Source organism: Puntigrus tetrazona, chromosome 10 (genome assembly GCF_018831695.1).
Source record: "Puntigrus tetrazona isolate hp1 chromosome 10, ASM1883169v1, whole genome shotgun sequence".
Taxonomy (NCBI): domain Eukaryota; kingdom Metazoa; phylum Chordata; class Actinopteri; order Cypriniformes; family Cyprinidae; genus Puntigrus; species Puntigrus tetrazona.
In genome coordinates this window covers 4493080-4515906 of record NC_056708.1, presented here as the reverse complement: position 1 = coordinate 4515906, position 22827 = coordinate 4493080, and the positions used below count along the sequence as shown (strand labels likewise).

Genomic DNA, 22827 nt, shown 5'->3' with positions numbered 1-22827 from the left:
CATCGCCTTAAACGGGCGCAAGTTAAACGCCGCCCTGGACTCTGGCAGCGTTGTCAGCCTGGTCCAGTCCCGCCTGCTACCTCCCGCTCCACGCCCAAAAACGCCTGCCGATAACCTGTGTCCATGGGGACACCAAGAAAGTCTCGACCGCTGGGTCAAAATAACCACAGCAGGTGGAAGCTGGAACCTGGAGGTAGGCCTCGCCCAAGACCTACCGGTGCCGGTGATCCTCGGGCGGGACTGGCCGGGCTTCCCGGAGGCTCTCAAGAACGCTGCCCGGGCCGACAGCCCACCAAAGCCGCCGGAGAAGAAGAGAGGGGCCCGCCGCCAGACTGCACTCATGACCTCCGACAGCGGGAGAGATGGTGAGTCCCCTCCTAACGCTAACGTATTCTTTGATGTGTTTCAGCAGGTTACTGGAGGGGGCTCATTCGGTCGGGCTCAACGGGACGATGATAGGCTAAAACACTGCTGGGATCAAGTGCGCTTCCTCGAGGGAGAGGAAGTCCGGCCCAGCCCCCATCCTCTCCCGCACTTCATCGTGGAGAACGGTTTGCTCTACTGTGTTGCCCAGCGAAGGGGGGAGGAAAAGCGTCTGTTGGTGGTCCCAAAGTCAAAGGTGGACACGATATTGGAACTGGCCCACGCCCATCCATTGGCGGGACACTTAGGGGTCGCCAACACCACCCAAAGGATCCGGGACCGCTTCCACTGGCCGGGCTGGATGGAGACGTCATTGAAACTTTTGCCAGGCTTGCCCTGAATGCCAGCGTACGTCGCCCCGGCCTCCTCCCCCCAGTCCGCTTATACCACTTCCTATCATCGAGGTGCCCTTCGAGCGCATCGGGATGGATCTGGTAGGGCCGCTGCCAAAGTCTGCCCGGGGCCACGAACATATTCTGGTGATTGTCGATTACGCCACCCGGTATCCAGAAGCTATCCCTCTCCGAAGGGCTACCGCCAAGGCCATCGCCCAAGAACTCTTCCTCCTCTCCACCCGTGTCGGCATCCCCAGTGAGATTCTGACCGACCAAGGCACCCCGTTCATGTCCCGTGTGATGGCCGACCTCTGCCGGCTGCTGAAGATTCATCAGCTGCGCACCTCTGTCTACCATCCCCAGACCGACGGCCTGGTCGAAAGATTCAATCAGACCTCAAACGGATGCTTCGGGCGGTGACGGCCGAGGATCGCAGAGACTGGGACTTACTTCTCCCATACGTCCTCTTCGGGATTCGAGAGGTGCCCCAGGCCTCCACTGGGTTCACACCATTTGAACTGCTGTTTGGCCGTCAGCCCCGAGGCCTGCTGGATGTCGCCAGGGAGGCCTGGGAACAGCAGCAGCAGCCGCGACCCAGAGGTCGGTCGCCGAACACGCCCAGGCCATGCGGACCGGATCGAACGGGTGATGCCCCTGGTACGGGAACACATGACGGAGGCCCAGAGAGCTCAGCAACGCCACTACAACCGCCCGCCCAGCCGCGAATTCCAAGTCGGCGATCGGGTCATGGTTCTGGTCCCCACCCAGGCCTGCAAGTTTCTGGGCCACGTGGCAGGGACCGTGACACCGTGCACTGGAACGGCTGGGCCCAGTAAACTATAAAGTCAGGCAACCCGACCGGCGCCGCCGACCTGAGCAGATCTACCATGTCAATTTGCTGAAGAAATGGGTGGGGACCAGGAGAACCCAGCGCCCTCACCACCCAGGAAGCTCCGGTCGTCGACATGAACGCCATGCTGTCTCCGCCCAGAAGTCAGACATCAAACATCTGGTCGGTCAGTTCTCGGATGTGTTCTCGCCATCGCCGGGCAGACCCACATCCTACAGCACGACATCAAAACTCCTCCGGCATCATAGTAAAACAGCGCCCTACCGTATCCCTGAGGCTCGTCGGGCGGCTATAGAGGAGGAAATCCAACAAATGCTGAAGTTGGGGTAATTGAGCCATCTACCAGCCCGTGGTCCAGCCCGATCGTCCTGGTCCCCAAGCCTGACGGCTCGCTCCGCTTCTGCAACGACTTCCGCGGCTCAACCAGGTCTCTGAGTTCGATGGCTACCCGATGCCCCGTGTGGACGAACTGCTAGATCGCCTGGGAGGGCCCGTACATCTCAACACTGGACCTCACCAAAGGCTATTGGCAAGTCCCCTAACCGACGGCAAAGCCCAAAACGGCCTTCTCAACCCCGGTGGCCACTGGCAGTACCGACCTCTCCTTCGGGCTACACGGGCACCCGCCACGTTCCAACGGCTCATGGACATTCTACTCCGCCTCACCAACACTATGCGCCGCCTATCTGGATGATGTGGTGGTTCACTCTGAGACCTGGGAAGAACACCTAGAGCGCTCGGAGCGGTGCTGCGGATCTCCGACGGGCCGGACTCACCGCCAACCCCAGGAAATGTCACCTGGCGCCCACGAGGCCAAGCACCTGGGATACCGCGCTGGCCGGGCCTAATCCAACCCCAAGAACAGAAGGTCACGGCCGTCCGGAGGCTCCTCGTCCAACCACGAAGTCCCAGGTACGCGCCTTTCTGGGGTTGGCCGGATACTACCGATGTTTTATCCCCAACTTCTCCTCTATAGCCGCCTCTGACAGACCTGACCAGGAAGGGGCAGCCCGAGAGGATACCCTGGAGCCCCGCCATGGAGGAGGCCTTCACCCGGATCAAGGAAGTCCTGACAAGCCCGGTTCTGCGAGCCCCGGACTTCGGTTGCCCCTTCCTCCTGCAAACGGATGCTTCCGACGTGGGTCTGGGAGCTGTCCTGTCCCAGGTCCAGGCAGGTGAGGAGCATCCCGTACTCTTCATCAGCAGGAAGCTGAACCCAGCCGAGAGGAACTACGCAGCGGTGGAGAAGGAGGCCCTGGCCATCAGGTGGGCAGTCCTGAGCTGCGTTATTACCTTCTGGGCCGGGCGGTTCACCCTGCTGACCGACCATGCACCCCTTCAATGGATGTCCCGGGCCAAGGACACCAATGCCAGGGTGACCCGCTGGTTCCTCGCGCCCAGGACTTCCACTTTGATGTGAAACACCGCGCTTGAACCGCCTAACGGAACGCCGACGGACTCTCCCGGCTGTGGTCAGCTTTTGCAGGTCTGTCAGGGGTCACTCCCGCCCACCCCCAGTATCCCCTTGATCTCATCTGTTTTCTCCGCCAGGACCAGGACAGCGCTTGGGGGAGTGTGGACGGGCGCCCCGAGCTACCATCAGCGTTGCCCTGGGAATAAACCACCATCACCTGGGAAAGCCACTAATCACCGGACTCGCCGCACCTGGAGCTCGTTTGCCGGTGGCCAGATAAGCCACGTCAGGCTCGCACTCCAGTGAGCTACGACACTCCTACATGCTGTCTCTGACTGTTATCTCTTTTGTATCTTCTAGAAGCCAGTCCTTGAACCGCCGACACGAGCTAATTCCCAAGAATCACCGTTGCCGTACTCACCGACTGCACCCAGAGCACCGAGCACCCAGAAGATAACGCCACTGACAGCGGTTGTGCACCGGCTCACCATTCACCTATCACCTATATATTGTTAAATAAACGCGCCCTCCGGGTTCAAACGCCTCTGTTTGTGCTGTGCTTCATCCGCCCGTGACAATATGTAGCCATGAGTGAAATGTATTAGTACAAGAAATGTACTATAAAAGCAAAGCTGTTATGTTAAGTATCAGTTACATAAAAGCATATTATTCTAACTAGCAATAAAAAACTACTGTCGCATTTAAAAAGTGAATATACAGACTTTACGAATACAGTATGTTTGAATATAACGGTTTTATTATGTTCACAAACTTGAAAGGAGACTGAAGTGTTAATAAACCTTGACATGATGGCAGCACTTCCTTGAACAATACAGCTATAACAAGCTTTGAGAAAATGCCATGAATTATTAAGTGTTGCCATAGGAACAGCAGAAACCCAAGAATTGTTGCCTAGCACTGGGCACGCACACACATGGACACACACACACATGCATGCAGGCACACAAAAACACACAAACAAACAAACACACTTTCTGACATCAGGTCAGCTGTGTGGTGTGAAGAGTTCCTATTTCCTGCTTGGAAGTGGACAGGACAGGAAGCAGGTGTCAGTACCTGTGTCTCAGGGTCTTCAGCGCCCAGACTGGCCGCTCCCAGTTTGACCACATCAGCCAGTTTAGTGATGGTGTTAACAGACGACTGCGCAGCCTGAGCCAGTTTCTCCTGACTCGCTCCTGCTCCAGACACCAGCAGCTTTGTGTCCTCCACCAAAACTTTAGCTGTCTTCAGGATGTGCTCTCTGACAAACCACGGGAAACACAAAACATTTAATTTGATTTGTCTTCTTCTGACTTTCTTTTTGTCAATCTGACAAACAGTTTCAGTTAAAGCAGTTTCACACTTTACTTACAACTTCAATCTGACGTTATAAGAGTTTCGTTCCGTGATTTCTAAAATGTGAGCACATATGCTCAAGCTGATTGGAAGATTGATGTGACCCTGAACTACAAAAGCAGTCATAAGTAGCACAGGTATATTTTCTATCAATAGACAACAATATATCACTAAGTAAAGATAATGTTCCATGAAGATATTTTGCAAAGTCCTTACATAAATATTTAAAAACTTAAATTTTTAATTCGTTTTATGCATTGCTTAGAATTTATCTAAAAAAACTTTTAGGAGATTTTCTAAAGGTTTTGATGTTTTTGCATCCTCAGATTATAAATTTTCTAATAGTTGTATCTCATATTGTCCTATCTTAAAAACCATACAACAATGAAGCTTAATTATTCAGCTTTCAGATGACCTATAAATCTCAATTTCCAAAAATGGACCCTTATGACTGGTTTAGTAGGCCAGGTTCACATATACAGACTGGAATCATTAGGAACGGACTGATTCTGATTCTTTGGTTTCATTAACAAAACAACCACGTCATCTGTGCTGATATGCAATGACATTTTAGCGGAGCGAGTACCTGTGGTCTGCAAAGGTCTCGGCGTTCTCTCGGTTGAGAGTGCCTGCGGTGGCAAACATGATGGTGGTGTCCAGATCGGCAATGATGCCAGAAACAGCACTGGCAGCGGTAATGCAGGCCTGAGTACCACGATTGCCCGCCTGAAGAGCCGCCAGCACGTGAGACACCTGAGAAACAGATAGTGTTAAAACTATACAAAAGTCTGATGAAGACTGAAACGACACGCATAAGAGAAGAACAACAGTGAACCTTTCGGAGACTTTCCGAGCACTGTCGATGAGCTCCTTTTTGGTGTAGGAGTCGTTTGGACTGCACTGCAGTGCTCCTGCTTTACTGACCAGACCAGTGCAGCTGTAGCCCAGCTCTGTCACCTGCTTCCTGATGTGAGAACCGATCTGAAGAACAAAACACTTAACCGTTAACTGACACCTTAAAGTCTATCAAACAAACAGCTTAGATATGCAGAGTACATCATTTTACTTCAGTAACGTAACATATTTCAAAGCGCAACAGAATATACAACAAGAAATATAGAGGACTTGGTCATAAAATCTACAGCAAAGGAAAGCATGTGTAAAAATACCTCGTCATTCTCAGCAGTCATGGCTGCACATCTGGCCTCGGATGCCAGGTCACCGAACTCTGTGGTCAGCTGATTGGCCAAACCACCCAGCTCATCAGGGTTGGTGTTGGATTTGGTAACCTGGCAACACAGTTTTAAAAACACAACATCAGCCCTTCTCTATAAATACTGCATAATTCTCCTTCTGGAACTATTTTGAACCATAAGATCAAAAATAAATGGAAAATATAATCAATGTGAGCAAAGAGAACGCCAAGGTGGCACGATGGAAAATAATCATTAATTTATATAATACCTCAAGAATAAAAATGCACTCTCTGGTGCAGATGTTTTAAAATCAAGTTTATTATGCAGATGCTTTATTATTCTACTGATGTCAAATTTTTTTTTTTTTATAAAATCTATTATAGTTTCTACAATATACTCTGCTTTTCCTTTTTATCTCTGAAGCTACGTTGACACAATATGTAATGTATAAAGCACTACAGAAACAAAAGGTAACTTGCAGGAAGTTTGCTGCTGTGTAAAAGAATGAAGGCATGACTATTATCCAATCAGGAGCCAAGCTGATTACAACCCACCTGTGTCTTTCAGAAAATTGACACAGCCAAACATAATTGATAATTAGTGAGAATATTACTGGCTTTAATTAACCAGCCTTTCATGAATTTTATTAAAGTCTGATTGAAAAATGTTCATGCTTATTTATATTTGAAAACGCTAAACAAATTGTTCATTGTTAAACACTGTATAATGTTTGTTAAGTTACATTACAATACAGTTTATCAGATGTTCTTAAGATGATTACTCAAATGTGCTTATCAGTTTAACTAAAACCCATTATTGACACTCCTTAGTTAATGTCCTTCATAACAAGTGCATTTCTGAATTCCGTACTAAACCCTAATTCGATTTTCAGTGTATGTTTGTGCATATGGCTAGGTGAGGCATCAATGTGTCCTATGGTGTGACAGAAAAGTTCTAACATTGAATACAAACCTTTCTCATGCTATTTGTAACTCTAAGAATGAAGACACATTTTTCTCTTGTTTCTTGTGTTAAGGTTTTTTTTGTTTTTGGCACCACAGGACACGATCCAAATTTTATTGGTCAGCTACCCATACATTTTATTTTGCCCACCAGCCACAGTGGCTTTTCTAATTGTTCCCCATAATTCCTAATTCAGCCACTCATACTGTTCCAGCACTAGTTTTTACCATCTCCTGAACGGTGACAGCGATAGCTTTGGCCGTCTTCACCATCGTGGTCTGATAATCCACAAACGTTCCTTCAGGTTCGATTCCAGGACCGTCTTCCATCTTATTGATGGCTTGAGTGATGGAGTTGACCATGCCGCCCACCGCTCCTGCAGCACTGGCCGCCTCTGCCAGAGTTGCAGCCAGATCATCCACCGCCTCCTTCATCATCTGAACAGACTCCTCTAGAGCTTCCTGCGTGTGAGCCGCCTGACACACACACACACACACACACACACACACACACACACACACACACAGTACTGTAAGCCTGAGCAATACAGCAGATCTCCAACAGATCCACAATACACACCACAATACAAAAGTTTAGAATCAGTAATTTTTTTAACGCAGTCTCTTATGCACATTAACAACATCATACATTTTGAAATATGATTGCAATTTCTAATATTGGTTTCCCTATTGTAATACACCATTCTAGTCGTCTAAAACGTAATTTATTTCTGTGATGATGTGATGAATTTTCTGCATCATTACTCCAGTCTTCAGTGTCATGAAAAAAGAAGGATCATGTGACACTGAAAGCTGGAGTAATGCTGTGATGCTGAGCATTCAGCCTTGCTTCACAGGAATAAATTCGATTTTAACTCTAATTTTTTATTTCAATATTTCTGCATTTTTTATTAAATAAATGCAGCCTTGATGAGCAAAAAGCATACTGATCCCAAGCTTTCTAACCCAGTGTATAATAAAAACTACAAGAATCCAGCTGCTGTTTTTCGCTGCTGCTATCTTTACCTTGTGGTTTCCTCCAGCCTCTTTGGCAGTGTAGAGCATCTGTAGGGCAGACTCAGCCAGAGTCTTAGTTTGATCCAGGACGCTCATCTGCTGCTGGCTGTTCAGGATCTTCGACGCTGTACCGATGGCAGCCATGATAAGTGGCTCAAAGTAACTAACCATCTGAGACACCTGTGAGATGACGCCACGTTTAGCTTCCAATAAACACTGAGAAATGCATTAAAACAATTAGAAAGGATTCAGACCTTGTGACCCAGCTGAGAGGCGTCGGAGCGGGCTGCGATGGCCACTGGTTCAATCAGGTTACTGATCTCATGCACAGATGCTGCCATCTGCTCGTGAAGGGCCTGCCACACAATATTGCAATAGTCCTCTATTACATTAATGATGAACACGAAAGCTGTGCCCTTGGCTCTGAGGATACTGCTGTAGCTTAATCAAGACGGCTGTAAAGCTTCACCTCATGGGAGATGTCATCTCTAGGTGTGAGTTGCTGGCTGATTGCTGCCAGAGACGCCTTGTCCACCTCACGGATGCAGTTATTAAGAACCTCAATGGCATCATCACACTCCCTCTGACCTGGAGCCTTCTCCTGAAACCATTTACATGATAGTCTATCAATGTGATACATAGAAAGTACACTATTATTCAGAGACTTGTTTTTAGTTGGTTGTTCAATAAAAGTATTAAATTCTGTGAATACCTCATGTTAGTGATGAGTTTCTTGATGGAGTCAGACACTGTTCTAGAGTGTCCGGCCAGCACAGACCATTTGGGCGGGTCTTTAGGGTTGACGGCCAGTGAACGGGCCATCTGAATCAGGCCTGTAGAGCTCTCCAGCATGGTCTTAGCGGCCGCCACGATAGGCTCCATTGCTGCCAGACCCTGCAATCAAACACAATACAACTTGTAAATTCTAGCATGATCTAAACAGGATTTGCTATCTGAGCCTGAATTCTGGTTCTCATTCCTGAGCCTTGTCCAACACTGAACTCATCTATTAAATTTGTATATTAACATAAAAATGGTCCTGACCTTTTGGCTTCTGAAGTCTGAAAGAAACTAACATGCTCAAATACGCATGTAACATAACGGAAAACTGTTTTTGTCACAAGATAGTCTTTTGTTTTTGTACCTCGGGGCTAATCTGTGCAGGTACGCTAGCAAACTCTGGGTTTGAAGCGAAGGCGGTCAGGTTATCCACAGCCTCGATGAGCGGCCCAGTGGCTTCCTTACACTTTTGTCTGTTCTCCTGGTTAAAGGCCCCATCAAGAGCCTGACGTTACAGCACAAGCAGAGTGTTACATTCAACCTAATAATACCAACACTGCTGTTCAGAAACGGACTCAAAACTCACTTTGATAGACTTGACGAGGTTGGCGGTGCTGTTGGCCACCTCTTTGGCACTCTGGACGAACTGTCTCTTAGCAACTGGGTTGGATGTTTTGGAGGAGGCGAGTCGACAGGCGTTGCACAAGGCTGAAGTATGTTTGGCAACAATCGTGGCAGCAGAGAGGACCTTGGGAAAAGACGTGCATAAAACACCCAAGTTATTTGTGATGACTGAAAAACCAGGTCAAAATGTTCCTTTAAGAATTCACTTCATCAATTCAATTCTAGATGCATTAAAAGTGAGAAATTCTGTAAAAAAAACAACTGTGAGTGCAATCACACCTTTAGCTCTTCCTTTTTATTCCAAAATCCAAATCCAAAACGGTCACAAATATGTTTTTATAAATAATGCGTAAAAAGTTTCATCAGGAATTACTAAATGCATTATCAGTAATCTACGAATAATAATGCACTCTCAGTATTAATATCTTTCAAAGGGAAACCAGATATGTGTTCGCTCCTATCTTGCGTTTCCATATAGGAAAAAGTTGTGGTGTCACCTGAGACTGGGTGCAGGCTGGGTCCACTAGGTTCTGACAGGCCATCTGGATTGACTGTTTGGCTCTGGCGAACTGTGAGGGGTCCACAAGCCCTTTCTGCCCAGCGTGACTGTTCGGGTCAGACACACCCACTAGATACGCCCCCTGTGAGTGACAATATTTACAGTATTACAAATAGTTAAATAAGTTTCTTATAGCTAAATTAAAATCTTAAAATTTTGATACATTGACAGTTATTGAATTAAACAAAACACAGCAGAATAATAACACTATTGTCTTTCTAATTTGAATTTTTGAACATTACAGCTTCTGTTATTTGAGTACATTACTGTTAAGCTGCTGTGAAACAATCTGTGTTGTATAAAGCGTTGCAGAAATAAAGGTGTCTTGACTTGACAATATAAAGAACTGTTTTCAGCTTGTTTTGTTGATGTACACATCAACAAGACCTGCATAAACAATGTGGTAAAACCCACACAATATAAATATTTTGATCTAAATTTGACTATTAAAACTTAAAAATTCTGATTACAGAAATACAGAAGGAAAAAATTGACAGTTAAAACTTATCAAAACTCACTCAGGCACGCACACACACACACAAAAAAAAAAAAACACTTCTTAATTAAATGGCTGCTGAGTGTTTATGAATCCATTTTTAGAACAACACAGGAAGCAGTTAAATATGACACACTGGACATCAAACCCATGATATATTCTATTTGCACAAGTGTGTAAGAGTGTGTTCTTTTGCCTGTAAATAATAAAAACATGACGGTGTGCGAACAGGCAGCAAAGGAGAGACCATGAAGGCAAATGTGTTTGTTCATTTTAATACGCTCCTGTAGCTCCAGATGTTTGATGCACCGTAGCCCTGGTACATTTAATTACGCACCGCCTCTTTAGGCCGAGAGGAGAGAGAGGAGTTTCACACACACATATTGTTTTTACCTGAGCGGCTGCCTCAGTGAGACCACACAGCGCTTTAGATGCTGAACTGACCGAGTCTCCAAATTCTGGCAAGTTACTGTTCTTGGCATTATGGGAAATGCCAGCCATAGCCTCACCCAAAACCTGCACACAATATCAAACGTTAACATCAATGGCAACCGGGTGCAATATACTTTTCAGCCTTGTAATTGTGAAGCTGATCTGTGTCCCACCTTTGAGTTCTCCATCACACTGTCAATGCAGTCAAAGTAGCCCAAATCATTGACGGCTTCTGTGGGATTCTCCAGCATTCCCCCAACCGTCTGCAGACGCACACAGTTAGCACGCACAACAGAATCAGCAAATTGATATTGCTTGATATGTTCAAGTTTACGATTTTATATAGTTCTAGATAAAATCAGTAATAAAATCACATTCTAGAGAAAGCAAACGCTTTCTTGTGCCAATGTTTTGCTATTAAACATGTAGTGCTGTTTAGATTTATTGTAATAAAAGAATATTAAAAAAGTATCACAATTTCCTCTAAAATATGAAACAGCACAACTGATTTCAATATTGATAATAATCAGAAATGTTATTCGAGTAGCCAATCAGCACATTAGAATGATTTCTGAAGGATCATGCAACACATAAAAATTAAGCTTTGATCACAACGATCAATTACGGTGACAAAATATTCAGAGAAAAGTGATTTTAAATTGCAATAATATTTTACAATATTACTTTTACTGTACATTTAAAGAAATAAATGCAGCTGTTGTAAGCAGAAGAGACTTAAAAAACATTAAAACGTCTTACTGACTCCAGACTTTTGAGCAAAAGACTAGCATGAGTATATTCTGTACGTTTTAGCCGACAAGAAAAATCAAAACAATATTGACATTTCCAGTATCATCCAAAAACAGTACAACAAATAACTGCAGATATCAAACAGGATTTCTAGTCATGCGGCATACATGTATACGGAAGAATATGTATATACATAAAACTACATATTTGTCAAGCATTTTATTACATTATTCTAATAAATAATGTAATAAAACAAAAGGGACAGCCGGTGGCACAAAAGGTGTGTCATCTCTCCTCATAAAACACTGCTGAGTTCAGATTCAGATCAAATCTGAATATGAGAGAATTCAATCGCTGCATGAGAGTGAGTCACACAAACTGATGAACATACAGAAGTAAAAGAGAGAGTAGAAGCACCTCAAGCTCACGGAGAGCGTTGTCACACTCCTTCTGTCCCGGAGCCTGCTGGGTACACATGCTGATCAGCTGATTAATGCTGTCTGTCACCGCGCTATCGAGAGAGGGAGAGACACAGAGAGAGGGACATTAGAGTTTGCTAGGAAGGGAAGGAATAGTGTGAGAGATCTGTGAGGAACAATCCACCCACGTGTGTTACCACACACTGACTCTCTCTCTCTCTTTCTCTCTCTCTCTCTCTGATGCTCTGTGAGGGAGTGATGGGAGTTTTTGGATTGCGAGCGCTTTAAAGCCATTAGCTGCTGTTGTTTCACCCTGTCTTCCTCTTCCCCTCACACACACATCAGAGAGCAGCAGCAATATAAACAGGTTTGCTTTTGTAGATGCCCATTACATAATTGTGCTCATTCCAACCCAAATGTGTAGAAAAGCGAGCATGCCACTTATGTAATGTATGTCAATAGAGGAGCTATGTGTGTGTGTGTGTGCGTGCGCGTTTCTTTCTTACTATCACAGGCACTGTTTGGCTAGCATGCCATCACACAGCACAACATCTGACTCCATCCTCCAAAGAAAGAGTGCAGGGCTCTGTTCCAAATCACAGCAAGCTGCATTTTAGATGCTTTCAAATAGTAGCTGGATAACTATAACGGGTTACTTTTAGCCAAATGTGATCACTTTTATTAATTGCTTTGTGAAATGTTTTGTGTGATTCCAATAAGTCACATGGATTCCTGTGTTTCAAAAAAAAAAAAAAAAAAAAAAAAAAAGTGCTCGTTTTCTGTATGAGATGCTTTATACATCTCCATGCTACAGATGATGAAGATTTGTTTAATATAATGTTTATGCACCAAAAGCAGAGCGATTCATTTGAAGCATGCCACACGGACCTCACTAGAGCAGATGTGTCTTTAGTCTCAGTTGACTAAAACAGTGCTGTAGGAACATTAACTGCTAAAATAAAAGAAATAAAGATTGCAAAATAAAGATTGCATAAAGAACTAATATGAAATAATATATATTATTGTGGGAATTTTTTTGTCATATCACCCAGCCCTACATGTAAATACAATATTATAATATTTTAAATAATCCAGCATCAACAACCTGGTTGAAACAAATTGAAATGAAATGAAATTAAATTGGCAATATAGCAGATGCTTTGCCACTCCTCATAGAATGACGATGTGGCTGTGTCCGAAATCATACTCTCTGTGTAGATACTGCTTTTGAAAAAGTAATTACTGAGCAATTATTAAAAAACTATTTTCTAGAATATAAATAGTATGAATATAATCCAGATTTGGTACGTGACCAATGTGTTTGTTTTTTACACTGCATTACCCTACATTTAGTGTTTTGAGCAATTCCTCTCTCTCTCAAAAAAGAGAAAACTGATTTTTTTAGCATTCCTTTTATAAGATATTGCAATAATTGCTTTACTGTGAATATAATGGCCACAATAATCAATGTAGTTAAAATCTGATATCATGACAGCCCTAAAACGTTGCTTGTGGAAGAGCACTGCATTACATGGAATGCCAAAAACAGAACATTATCAAGACCTTACAATAACTGCTTTTTTGCTTAATGTTATACATTTGCTTATAACCTTCTATACTGATACTTGATGACAAAACATGAATTGAACAGCAGAAGATATCTGATTCTAACCGAGCGGCAGCAGCTAGCTGGTTCTTCAGGTTGGGTGAGTTGGGGTCTGTGGACAGAGCTTTAGCAGCCAGCAGAAGTTTGCTGGAGGACATGGAGATGGTCTTAAGGTTGGTAACCACTTGAGTCTGGTCCTCTTTAGACTGCAGGAAGAGACAAGAGGAGAAGATGCTGTTCAGCTATCCACTCATTCATTCATCAATCAAGTGTCAAATGACTTTCAGGATCTAATGTTAACGAAAAATACATTTTTTAATTTGTCACTTGTATCAGTGACATGTAATTATCAGACATCAACTGATTCTATAGCTAGAATAATTCAGAAGTAGGTCATGACTGTAAGAGCTGGCGTTAAAATTGTACTGCCAGGTTTTACTAAGGACGCTGTGAAAGATTAGCGCTGTAAAGGCGTGGGTAAATATATTTTTGCACCTGACCTTACTCAATATGCATTTCTCGGAGTTTCCCTTTCAGACAAAATTAATGGGAGGAGAGTAACTCTTCATCAGTATTTTTTCACACATATTAAATTTATTTTCAATGCTAGAAGAACACCTCGTGCACCAAACATCTCGTTTGCCAAGCCATGTTTATTCTATAGCCTTTATAGTCTTGATAAAATGAATATGTCCACACCTGGGATTGTCCAGCCATGTCCACTCCAGCCTGCAGGAAGTGATTGAAGTCTTGTCCGAACTTCCCGGAGGCTTTTGCCAGGTCCTGGGTGGTGCCGCGTGACGCCTGCACCAGCTCATTGGCTGACTGGTTCAGTCCAGCTGCTGCCTCGTTCAGATTCGCCTGAGCCTCCTGGAAACTCTTCCCGCTCACTGGGAACTGAAAATTAGATAGAAACAGGAACTGTGATAAGGCTCAGGGTAGTGATTAATAGAAACAGGAAACACAAGTAAGCATTGCAACTAAACCAAAAACAAGACATTTCTAGACAGACTTGGTTGTTGGCTTGAGAAACCCTGGCTAGAAGGTTTTAAGTATTTCAAGTTTATAGTTTTGAAATATTTGAGGCCATGCAACTAAATGGATAGACTGATGGCTAGACATTTAATTAATGATGGAAAGAATCAACCTAAAGACAGACAAACTGACAGAGTGCTGGAACAACTGAAAGATTTATGAAAAATTCAAGTTGCGTAACATCTCATGTTATGTTTTTATTAAATCGACAATCCTAATCCATTCTCTGACAGTAGGTGGTGCTTATGAAACAACAGAAATGCAGAGGCACACAATAGCAGAGCTGTGCAACTTAAAAAATTTTTATACCAAAAAAGGAATTAAATAGTATTTTCTATTTTTAACTAGCTGTTTAGATTTTTGTATTTGCTACTGTGTTTATCAAATGGTTCCAGATTCTTCTTCCGCTTTTTATTTTGCTTAGCAAAACAGTCTTTGTTAGCGCCACCAAGCTTACCAAGGGACAATCAGTGTGTCTCTATAAGCTAGAGTCTTCTTCACAGAGAGGTGCAAAGAGAGATTAGCACACCTCTCCATAAATAATTACGTTGCCCTGACAGCATGCAAATGTTTTTTTTTGGTCTGAACAGACACAAAAGGTTTTGATGTGAACAAGCCTTTAGCGCTGGACAGTTTTTGTGTAATCAAGTGTGTACGACCAGCCGACATCAATTACATTATATAATGCACTTTAGACAAAAGTCACAAGACCATCCGGACGACAACAATAATGCAAATTGCATTCTGGAAAATACTTTGTGAAACGCGTCTTTATAGCCAGGGACTCACTTTATCAGACAGGAGTTTCTTGCTGGCTTCTCCTACAGTTCTGATGGCATTATCCACGTCTCTGCCCGGCAGACAGTTTACGGAGCGGTTCAGAGCCTGAGACACTGCCTTAGCTACCTGCAAACGCACACACTCCAGTCATCAGCAGAACATTTAAGATGCTTCTCCGGTTATGCTAATCATAGATGCACAACAGGCAATTTTCTTCTCAAAATAATGGGTACTTCACCCTACAGCAGACCAAATCTCCTTCAGCAATTAAAGGGAGGTTTCGTTACTGAATTTAAACCCGCTCTATTGAGCTACTCTAAGTATTCATGCAGAGGTTGGGTTTAACCTGGGCCAGTCTCTGTTGGCTGTCAGGGTCTCCCGGTTTGGCGATGGCTCTCTTGGTCTCCTCGATCAGGCTGGCTGATTTGTCCATGACATCTGCGGTGCAGTCCAGCATGGCATTACGGGCATGAGGGTCCTCCGTGTTGGCGGCCACTCCACGTGCAGCCGAAGCCAGTGAACGCAGAGCCTGAGCCACATCACGAGCAGCCATACCTGCAAAACATTTGGAATGAAGCGCATAAGCAACCCTTATGGTTTTAAAACCTGCAACATACGGGTTGAGTTATGAGACGGAGCTTTAACCACTATGCCACAACTGTGTCTGTTTCCGCATTTGCTACAGCAGCGACAGATAAATAACATATTCCACAGACAGGGGGTGCTGCATAACATTGGACAAATAGCTAGCTCTATGTAAATTTGATGGGGTTACCTGTGTAGTTCTCATTGCCTTGGGTGGCTTCACTGAGAAGCTGAGCGATAGCAGAGCTCACGGCTTTAGTGCTAGAGCCCAGATCCTGAGAACACTTCTCCAGCTACACACACACACACGTTACGAAACTTTGTTAAAGGCATTTCAGAAACCATGTTCAAATTATAGATGAGTGATTTTCCCTTCAAAAAGAACATTTTAAGACTTAAAAACAAACAAACAAAAAACAATATTTAGTAACATTTCATTAGGCGTAAAACTAAAATGAACAAAATGAAGACAGATTTCAGTTTTTCCCATCAGTCGTTCTCAATCCTTTTCATTGTTCGTGATTTACAGGATTATGATTTAAATATTTTTACTCAGAATTTCTGTTTTGGTCACCACAAAGATGTACGCTTATTGCAAAAAATGTGTTTTAAGATTATTATTTGTTGTTTTGCAGAGATCAAACAAATGCATGTAGAGCACATACGCATACTGTGTACTGATATACTCACCGTTTCTCCAGGCAGGGGTCTGAGTTTGCCTTCAGCAGCTGAAGCTTTGGCCTCCTGCATGTCCCTCTCCAGCCCTCGTACCATTGTGAGAGCATTATCAATCTCCAGAGGACCACATGCTTCCTGAGCCTGTGTCAGACAAAGACAAACAGAGACGTACATAGATTTCAGAAAAAAATGTTTATATATAAAAATATACATATATTTTTAAATATAAATTTTATGGATATATAGCCATGAAAATACATGTACATATTTTCTAATTATACTGCATTTAACAATATGTGTGTATACTTATATATAGATAATACATATACACAGAACACAGCACTAAATAATAATAAAGATCGTATTACTTAAATTATAACAATTAAACAAAAAAATGAATAATGTATTTTTGCAATAATACACTATAAATTTAAAAACAAGTGTTAATAATAATAATAAACATTTTTTTTTTTTACAAAACACCAGGAAAACTATAATACACAACTGTCTTAATTTCTGTATTTTTAAACATTCAACAATAAATCTTTTATTACGGTGGTGAACCAAAACTTCATAACACTTCTCCCCAATCAAATTAACTATCAAACTGAATGTAAATCTCTGCCATGGTACCTTTTGTGCGGCGGTGCGCAGCTCAGCGAGAGCGCTAGCCAGGTTTTTGGAGCACTGACTGAGCTGCATGGCAGATGCCTGGTCACTGATGGTGGGAACCGTGGCTTTTGCTGCAGTCACCATTTTCGCTCCGGGCTGATGTAAAGTGCAGACATTGTGAGCTCAAATGATGCAGATTAGCACTTTATAACACAAAGTGAAGGTCAGAAGAGTGAATGGACCTGGAGGAAGTTCTGACTGGCTCCAATCAGGGCGAGCTGGGCGCTGGGGCTGTCAGGCTGAGCTTGACTTCCTCTCACACCCTGAACTAGCTGAGGGATCTGATCTGCCACCACCTGCAAACAAATCAGCACACTGATCATGTTCGTGTTCTATTATTCCTAATTATATAGGCCTTGCTTACTATACAGTCAATATACGTGTAATCCATTACATAGCTTTCTATAGATTTATATAGACTTTCTAAAGATTAATTTGTTCTGACAGTTCTGACAATGCGAGAATGTGTCTGAATAAATTTTGGTTAGACTGTATATCAATCATAAACTGCAAGCAAGAAAACTGTAGTAATTTATCAAAAATTACTGTTAAGCACAGAATTACGCTTTATGTTTCAAGTCTGTTCACATCAGCCTTTCACAAACACATCGCCTACGTGAACCAGTTTTAACCCGAGAGGAACAGGAAGTGGGTGTTGATAGAAACACACCTTGCAGCTCTGCACGAGTTGCTGCTGGGCAGCAGGGTTCTTGTTGGAAGAGGCGGCATTCTGCGCGGCAGCAATCGTCTGAGTGGCAGCTGCAGCCGCCTGTTTGGCTGCATTCTGACCAACAGATGTGACACAAACATATGTATTATAAACCACATAAAAAAAAAAATTGTCTTAGATATATACCAACTGAACTGCGAAATTCTAAAATCTCAAAAACTGCTTGTTAAACACCCAATTTGAAATCACCAATAAAGTCAGACATTTACTGACACACTAATATGGTTTCTTACTCACATATTGTACATTGCATTTCCTTCCATTTATAATAAAACACTGAACAGTCTCTGTATATATACACGACTGGTCAAAAGTTTGGAACAAATACACTTCTTTAACACTCTTAAACTCTCTCTTTTGCTCTCCAAGTTCAAACTTAGATCCTACTTTATATAGTGTGCATACATTTAAAATACTAATTTATTACAATGCACTTATACACGTTTTTACATTGAACTTCTATTAAAAAATACCTGCATGTAATCACATCTGTACTTAACTTCTATAATTGCATTTATGTAGACTCCCTAAAACCAAAATAAATACATAAAATTTAATAGTAGTAAATAGTAGTCAAGGCCACTTAATATAAAGTTGGGCAAACTTCTTTATTAATGTTTTAAGTAAAGTCTTTGAATGTTTTTTAGCTTTTATAAGGATCACACGACATTGAATACTGGAGAAATGGCTATTGATTTTATAACAGTAGTAAATTACATTTTTTTTAAATAAATTGGAACAAAAAAAATTTACTTTTTGGTCAGCATACGTGACAGACAGACAGGTCTAGTTGGTTTTTAGGATCATTTGCCTGCTTTCTAGATGGTGCTATTTATTTCTGATATTTCAGCTGGTTAAGTTTATATTTTGGTGGCTGCTAGAGCGACTTGGGTCTTCTGGAGTATTTTGGCTCTGGCAGGAGGCTGATAGGACAGGCAGCCAGTTAGACAGACAGATAGATATTACAAAGAATTAAGCCGCACATGCTGTTCTTTTTTTTTTTACTGTTGACTATAAGCAACAGTATAAAACAGAAACAGGTCTGTGGAGTTTGCGAAACCTAGCAGTTCTTCTTTCTCAAGTTGCAACAAGTTAGTTGTGAAACTGCATCACTGAGCTGTACGTACTGCAGCCTTTTAAACATGTGATAAATCTTTTCTCATTGTAGCCTTTGGCAAGATTGAACTCCATGAGCTATAAAACATCATATGACTTTACCCCAAATAGGGCAAAGAGATGTTATAATTGGCAAAACTTCTAGAATTCATCTCAGTGCAGCTAATTGTTTTCAAAAAAGAATGTGACCTCATACGTGCACAAAAAAGGTTCGAAGAGGTTTGGAATTGTGCGCTTCAGTTCTCACCTCCAGTTTGTTGACCAGCCTCTTTTTAATGGCGTTCTGTGCAGCAGCATTGGTGGCCATGCGCAGACCCTCCGCAGCTTCACGCAGCTTCTGCTGCTGCTCCTCACTGTCAGGGTTAGCAGCCGCACCCTGCCAGCACACACGCAACACACACTCAGCTCGAACGCACAGATATCCATTCTAAAAACACACACCAAGGCATGTCTTCTGTCCCACCTTCGCAGCTTCTACCATCTTGGCGGTGGCATCAGCCAGGAGTTTGGCAGCAGACAGAAGTTTCTTGGGAGTTCTCCAGGTCGGTTTCACCCTCCGCGTCGGCTTTGATGGCATTGACTAAATCTGAGGTGGCCTGAGCAAGGATCCGAGCCTGTCGCACCATCTCCCTGAACACAGAGAGGAATGCGCCTGTGCGTGAGCTCCATTCATACGAATATCAACAAGTCTCTGCACATCAGTCCAAACTATATTAAACACAGACTATTACATGTTCCTGTTTTGATTTCTTTTATTTCATTTTTATTTAATAAGAGGTCAGCTATCTTCATGACAAAAATTTAGAAAATACAATAATAACCATCATTTTGACATTCAGCAGATGCCTTTATATAAAGTTGTGAAATTTTGATTACTTTTATCAAGCATTCAGTAAAGTAAGGCATTACTTTTTAATTTACATGAAAAACATCTGAAATGCTTTTTTCAAAAAGTAACCTGCACAAATACACAATATTAAAGAATGCGAGAAATACAAGCACAGAATGATGCAAACCTGCAATAATTAAATGTTAAATATAAATATATATATACGATATTTATGTATTTATTTGCTACTGACCTTCCATGATCCAATTCAACCATACTAATAAGTAAAAATTATTTAAGTTAAAACATAACAATTTTAGGCTTTTTTTTTAATCCTGTCATATTCTGGAGGTGAGATAAGCTAATTAAGCCTGAAGATCCAGTTAAACAATGAATAAAATTTTCTTATAGCATTATAGTTTTGAATTGTTTGTAGAGTGATCAATGTGTGCATATGTAGTAAATGTGTTAGGGAAGGAACTCATTTTATTTTTTTTTACATAAAATTAACAAAAAGATTGTTCATTTTTCTCGGAGACTCCGAGGACTGTAAAATGATCACATGTGTGTATATATGTTTTTCGTGTAATCTATCTAAATCTTACAATACATGGCCACTTCCAATACAGTAAGGAAAAGGCTTAAACATATTCCTAGTACCTGCGTCTCCCATGGAGCTGAAGATGTTATCGGTCACATCCAGGATGCGGTCAGTGGCCTCTCCGTGCCGTCCGATTGGCTGTCCTCCGCTGGCGTACTGTCTGATATGCTGCAGCAGCTCGTTGAGAGCCTGAGTGACACCTGTGGCGGCCACACCCACCTGTTTGAGCAGCTGCTCGTCATTGGTCGCGCCCTGTGACGCCTCCACGCAACCCTCCACAGACTTAGCCACCAGCTTCCCGGCCTCGATGAGCTGCTCCTGACACACAGGGGAACTGATGGTGGGAGCCACCACCTGAAACGCAGATAAAACACACACACACAGGCATCAGCTGAGGTCAGCAAGGAGTCAGTGGATGAGACCGGTGTGAACGCTTACTCGGGTGCAGGCCACAAGCTGTGACGTGGACAGGGCACACTGGGTGGCAGCGGCAATCACTCGGTTCTGTTGAGCTGAATCTTCTGTTTTCTGAGCCACATTCTTGGCTTTTAACACCAGAGCCGCCGCTGCATTAGCCACAGCCTTTGCCAACTGCATCAACATGTCCTACACACGCACATGCAAAAAAAAAAATTATTTGACTTAATCAAACAGACTTAATAGCATAAACCATGGGCATTTTTCTAAATGAAACAATTTTGAATTGACTGCATGTTACCCAAACTATCCATTTTATTAATAAAAATCTGATAAAAAGTTGAATAGCATTTGAATTTCAGCAATATAGTTGTTCAAAACAATAATAATTTTATGATTTTCAAAACATTCTAATGTCACACGGATGTTTGGTCTAATTTTTGCTATGTTAAAACATGGAAGAAAAATCACATGCATCTCACAATTTTGAACCCCAGTTTTTCCAGACCTGTTCCATTCATAATATACTGTATCTCACATAATGCAAGTCTGCAGCAAACATCTGGCTTTGTAAGCTCCCTTTCCAATATCTGATCAATTTCCTCAGGACAAAATCATATTCCTTATTATCCGAGAAGCCATATAGCGTCACTTTCACTTACATTCTCAACAGGAAAGAAAATCTGGTTGCAATTTCTATTTCTATATATAAAAATAATTTACTTTGTTGCATTAGAGTGACTCTTAGATCAGTTCTGACGAGACACATCCTATAATCTATTCTAAAGGACAACTGCTCAATTTGAAATTCTAAAATATATGTACTCTTTTTACAATGAAGACCAGAAGAATCATTAGTGAAATACGGCAATGACAGAAATAGATCAACTAACACGCACTATATACACATGCTCTAGCTCATTTACATGCAGGATAAAGGTCATTCTCAAAATATTGTTGGCATGTCCCTTGAGTTTATGAAAATTATTTTAGTATCGAGACAATACTAAAGCAAAGAAGTTGCTAATAAATACTTTTTATTTACTGTGTACCACATCAGCAGAGAAAATTTTGTACTATAAACAAATATTTAAAGAACAGGAATAAAGAACAAGCGGTGTTGTACAAAAACAAGAGGGCAGGGCGGCACTAGAATTGTCCGTTAAACTTCATGTTACCAAATGCATTAAACTATCTCTGATAATCTTTCTGTCCAAATAAGGACATTCATACATGCACACGACTATAGCACAAAACTTCCCCTTCAGTTCGGCTGTGTGAAAAGTGATAAGACGTTTCCAACCAAGCATAGGGTAGTTCTTTCGAAAATTATCACAGTAGAGCTGACAAAAGACTTCCAAGGCATTCAGAGCCATTTCAGCTGTTACAGCTTTAGCCCAAACCACACATATGGAATACAAATATCATGTCAATGTCCTTTTAACATGATTGTAGGCTAATGTAAGTCTAAAAACTGACAAAATCAGCTTATAGAGGATACTTGTAAAATGTAAAAAATGTCTCTTTATAGAAATACAGACCCAGAAAAACCGATGCTTTCTAGAACAAGAACATCCCCTAATTTAATTTAATTTTAGTTTAACACAAACTACTTCAGCACACACCGCTGTGCTCCAAAAAGTGTATACTGCAGCTCACATCATTTGCACAATCAGGCTTGACTTGATATCTCATCGCACAACACATCATGTATCTGAATTATTCCACTGATATACGGGATGCGTTAAAGGGCTGTGGAGATAAAATATCTCAAAAGGTTGCAAAGCCTTGACCTTATAACATCACTGACGAGAAAAGAAGATAACAGCTCCACGGACCAACATAAATGACACAATTACACATTAAAATTATTGCAGAATGTTGTATCAAACTAAAATTGATTTTGTGGTATGGCTTAGAGCTTTTATCAAATGGCAAAGGTTTATTAAATCTACGTGAACACCCAAATTTGTCTTAAATCACGTTAAAAGAACATCTTTATTAAATTTTCCAGCCTTTATTCTATTCTATGCAGATGCACTTCAAAAAAATAACCCCAATACGTCTATAATAATCAATTATTTCCAAATGAAGAGTTCATTTGCAAAAACATTTGTTATTGTTTTTAACAATTTTCAAAAATCTTTACCATTTTTTTAAATCAT

General features: G+C 42.1%; 1 protein-coding gene across 1 annotated transcript in view; it reads right to left on the bottom strand.

Annotated features, from left to right (window-relative positions):
• Positions 1-22827, bottom strand: part of LOC122352783 (talin-1-like) — a 47516-nt gene that overhangs the window by 12876 nt on the left and 11813 nt on the right. The window contains 29 exon segments of the mRNA XM_043250431.1: positions 4100-4283; positions 4965-5131; positions 5207-5359; positions 5548-5667; positions 6765-7013; positions 7563-7733; positions 7808-7909; positions 8023-8176; positions 8266-8447; positions 8698-8838; positions 8920-9081; positions 9455-9598; positions 10406-10528; positions 10618-10707; positions 11612-11705; positions 13286-13425; positions 13919-14116; positions 15044-15160; positions 15381-15589; positions 15810-15912; positions 16310-16438; positions 16931-17065; positions 17152-17265; positions 17640-17753; positions 19063-19191; positions 19279-19344; positions 19346-19445; positions 20304-20599; positions 20684-20851. Of these exon segments, the coding sequence (XP_043106366.1) occupies positions 4100-4283; positions 4965-5131; positions 5207-5359; positions 5548-5667; positions 6765-7013; positions 7563-7733; positions 7808-7909; positions 8023-8176; positions 8266-8447; positions 8698-8838; positions 8920-9081; positions 9455-9598; positions 10406-10528; positions 10618-10707; positions 11612-11705; positions 13286-13425; positions 13919-14116; positions 15044-15160; positions 15381-15589; positions 15810-15912; positions 16310-16438; positions 16931-17065; positions 17152-17265; positions 17640-17753; positions 19063-19191; positions 19279-19344; positions 19346-19445; positions 20304-20599; positions 20684-20851 (4254 nt within the window).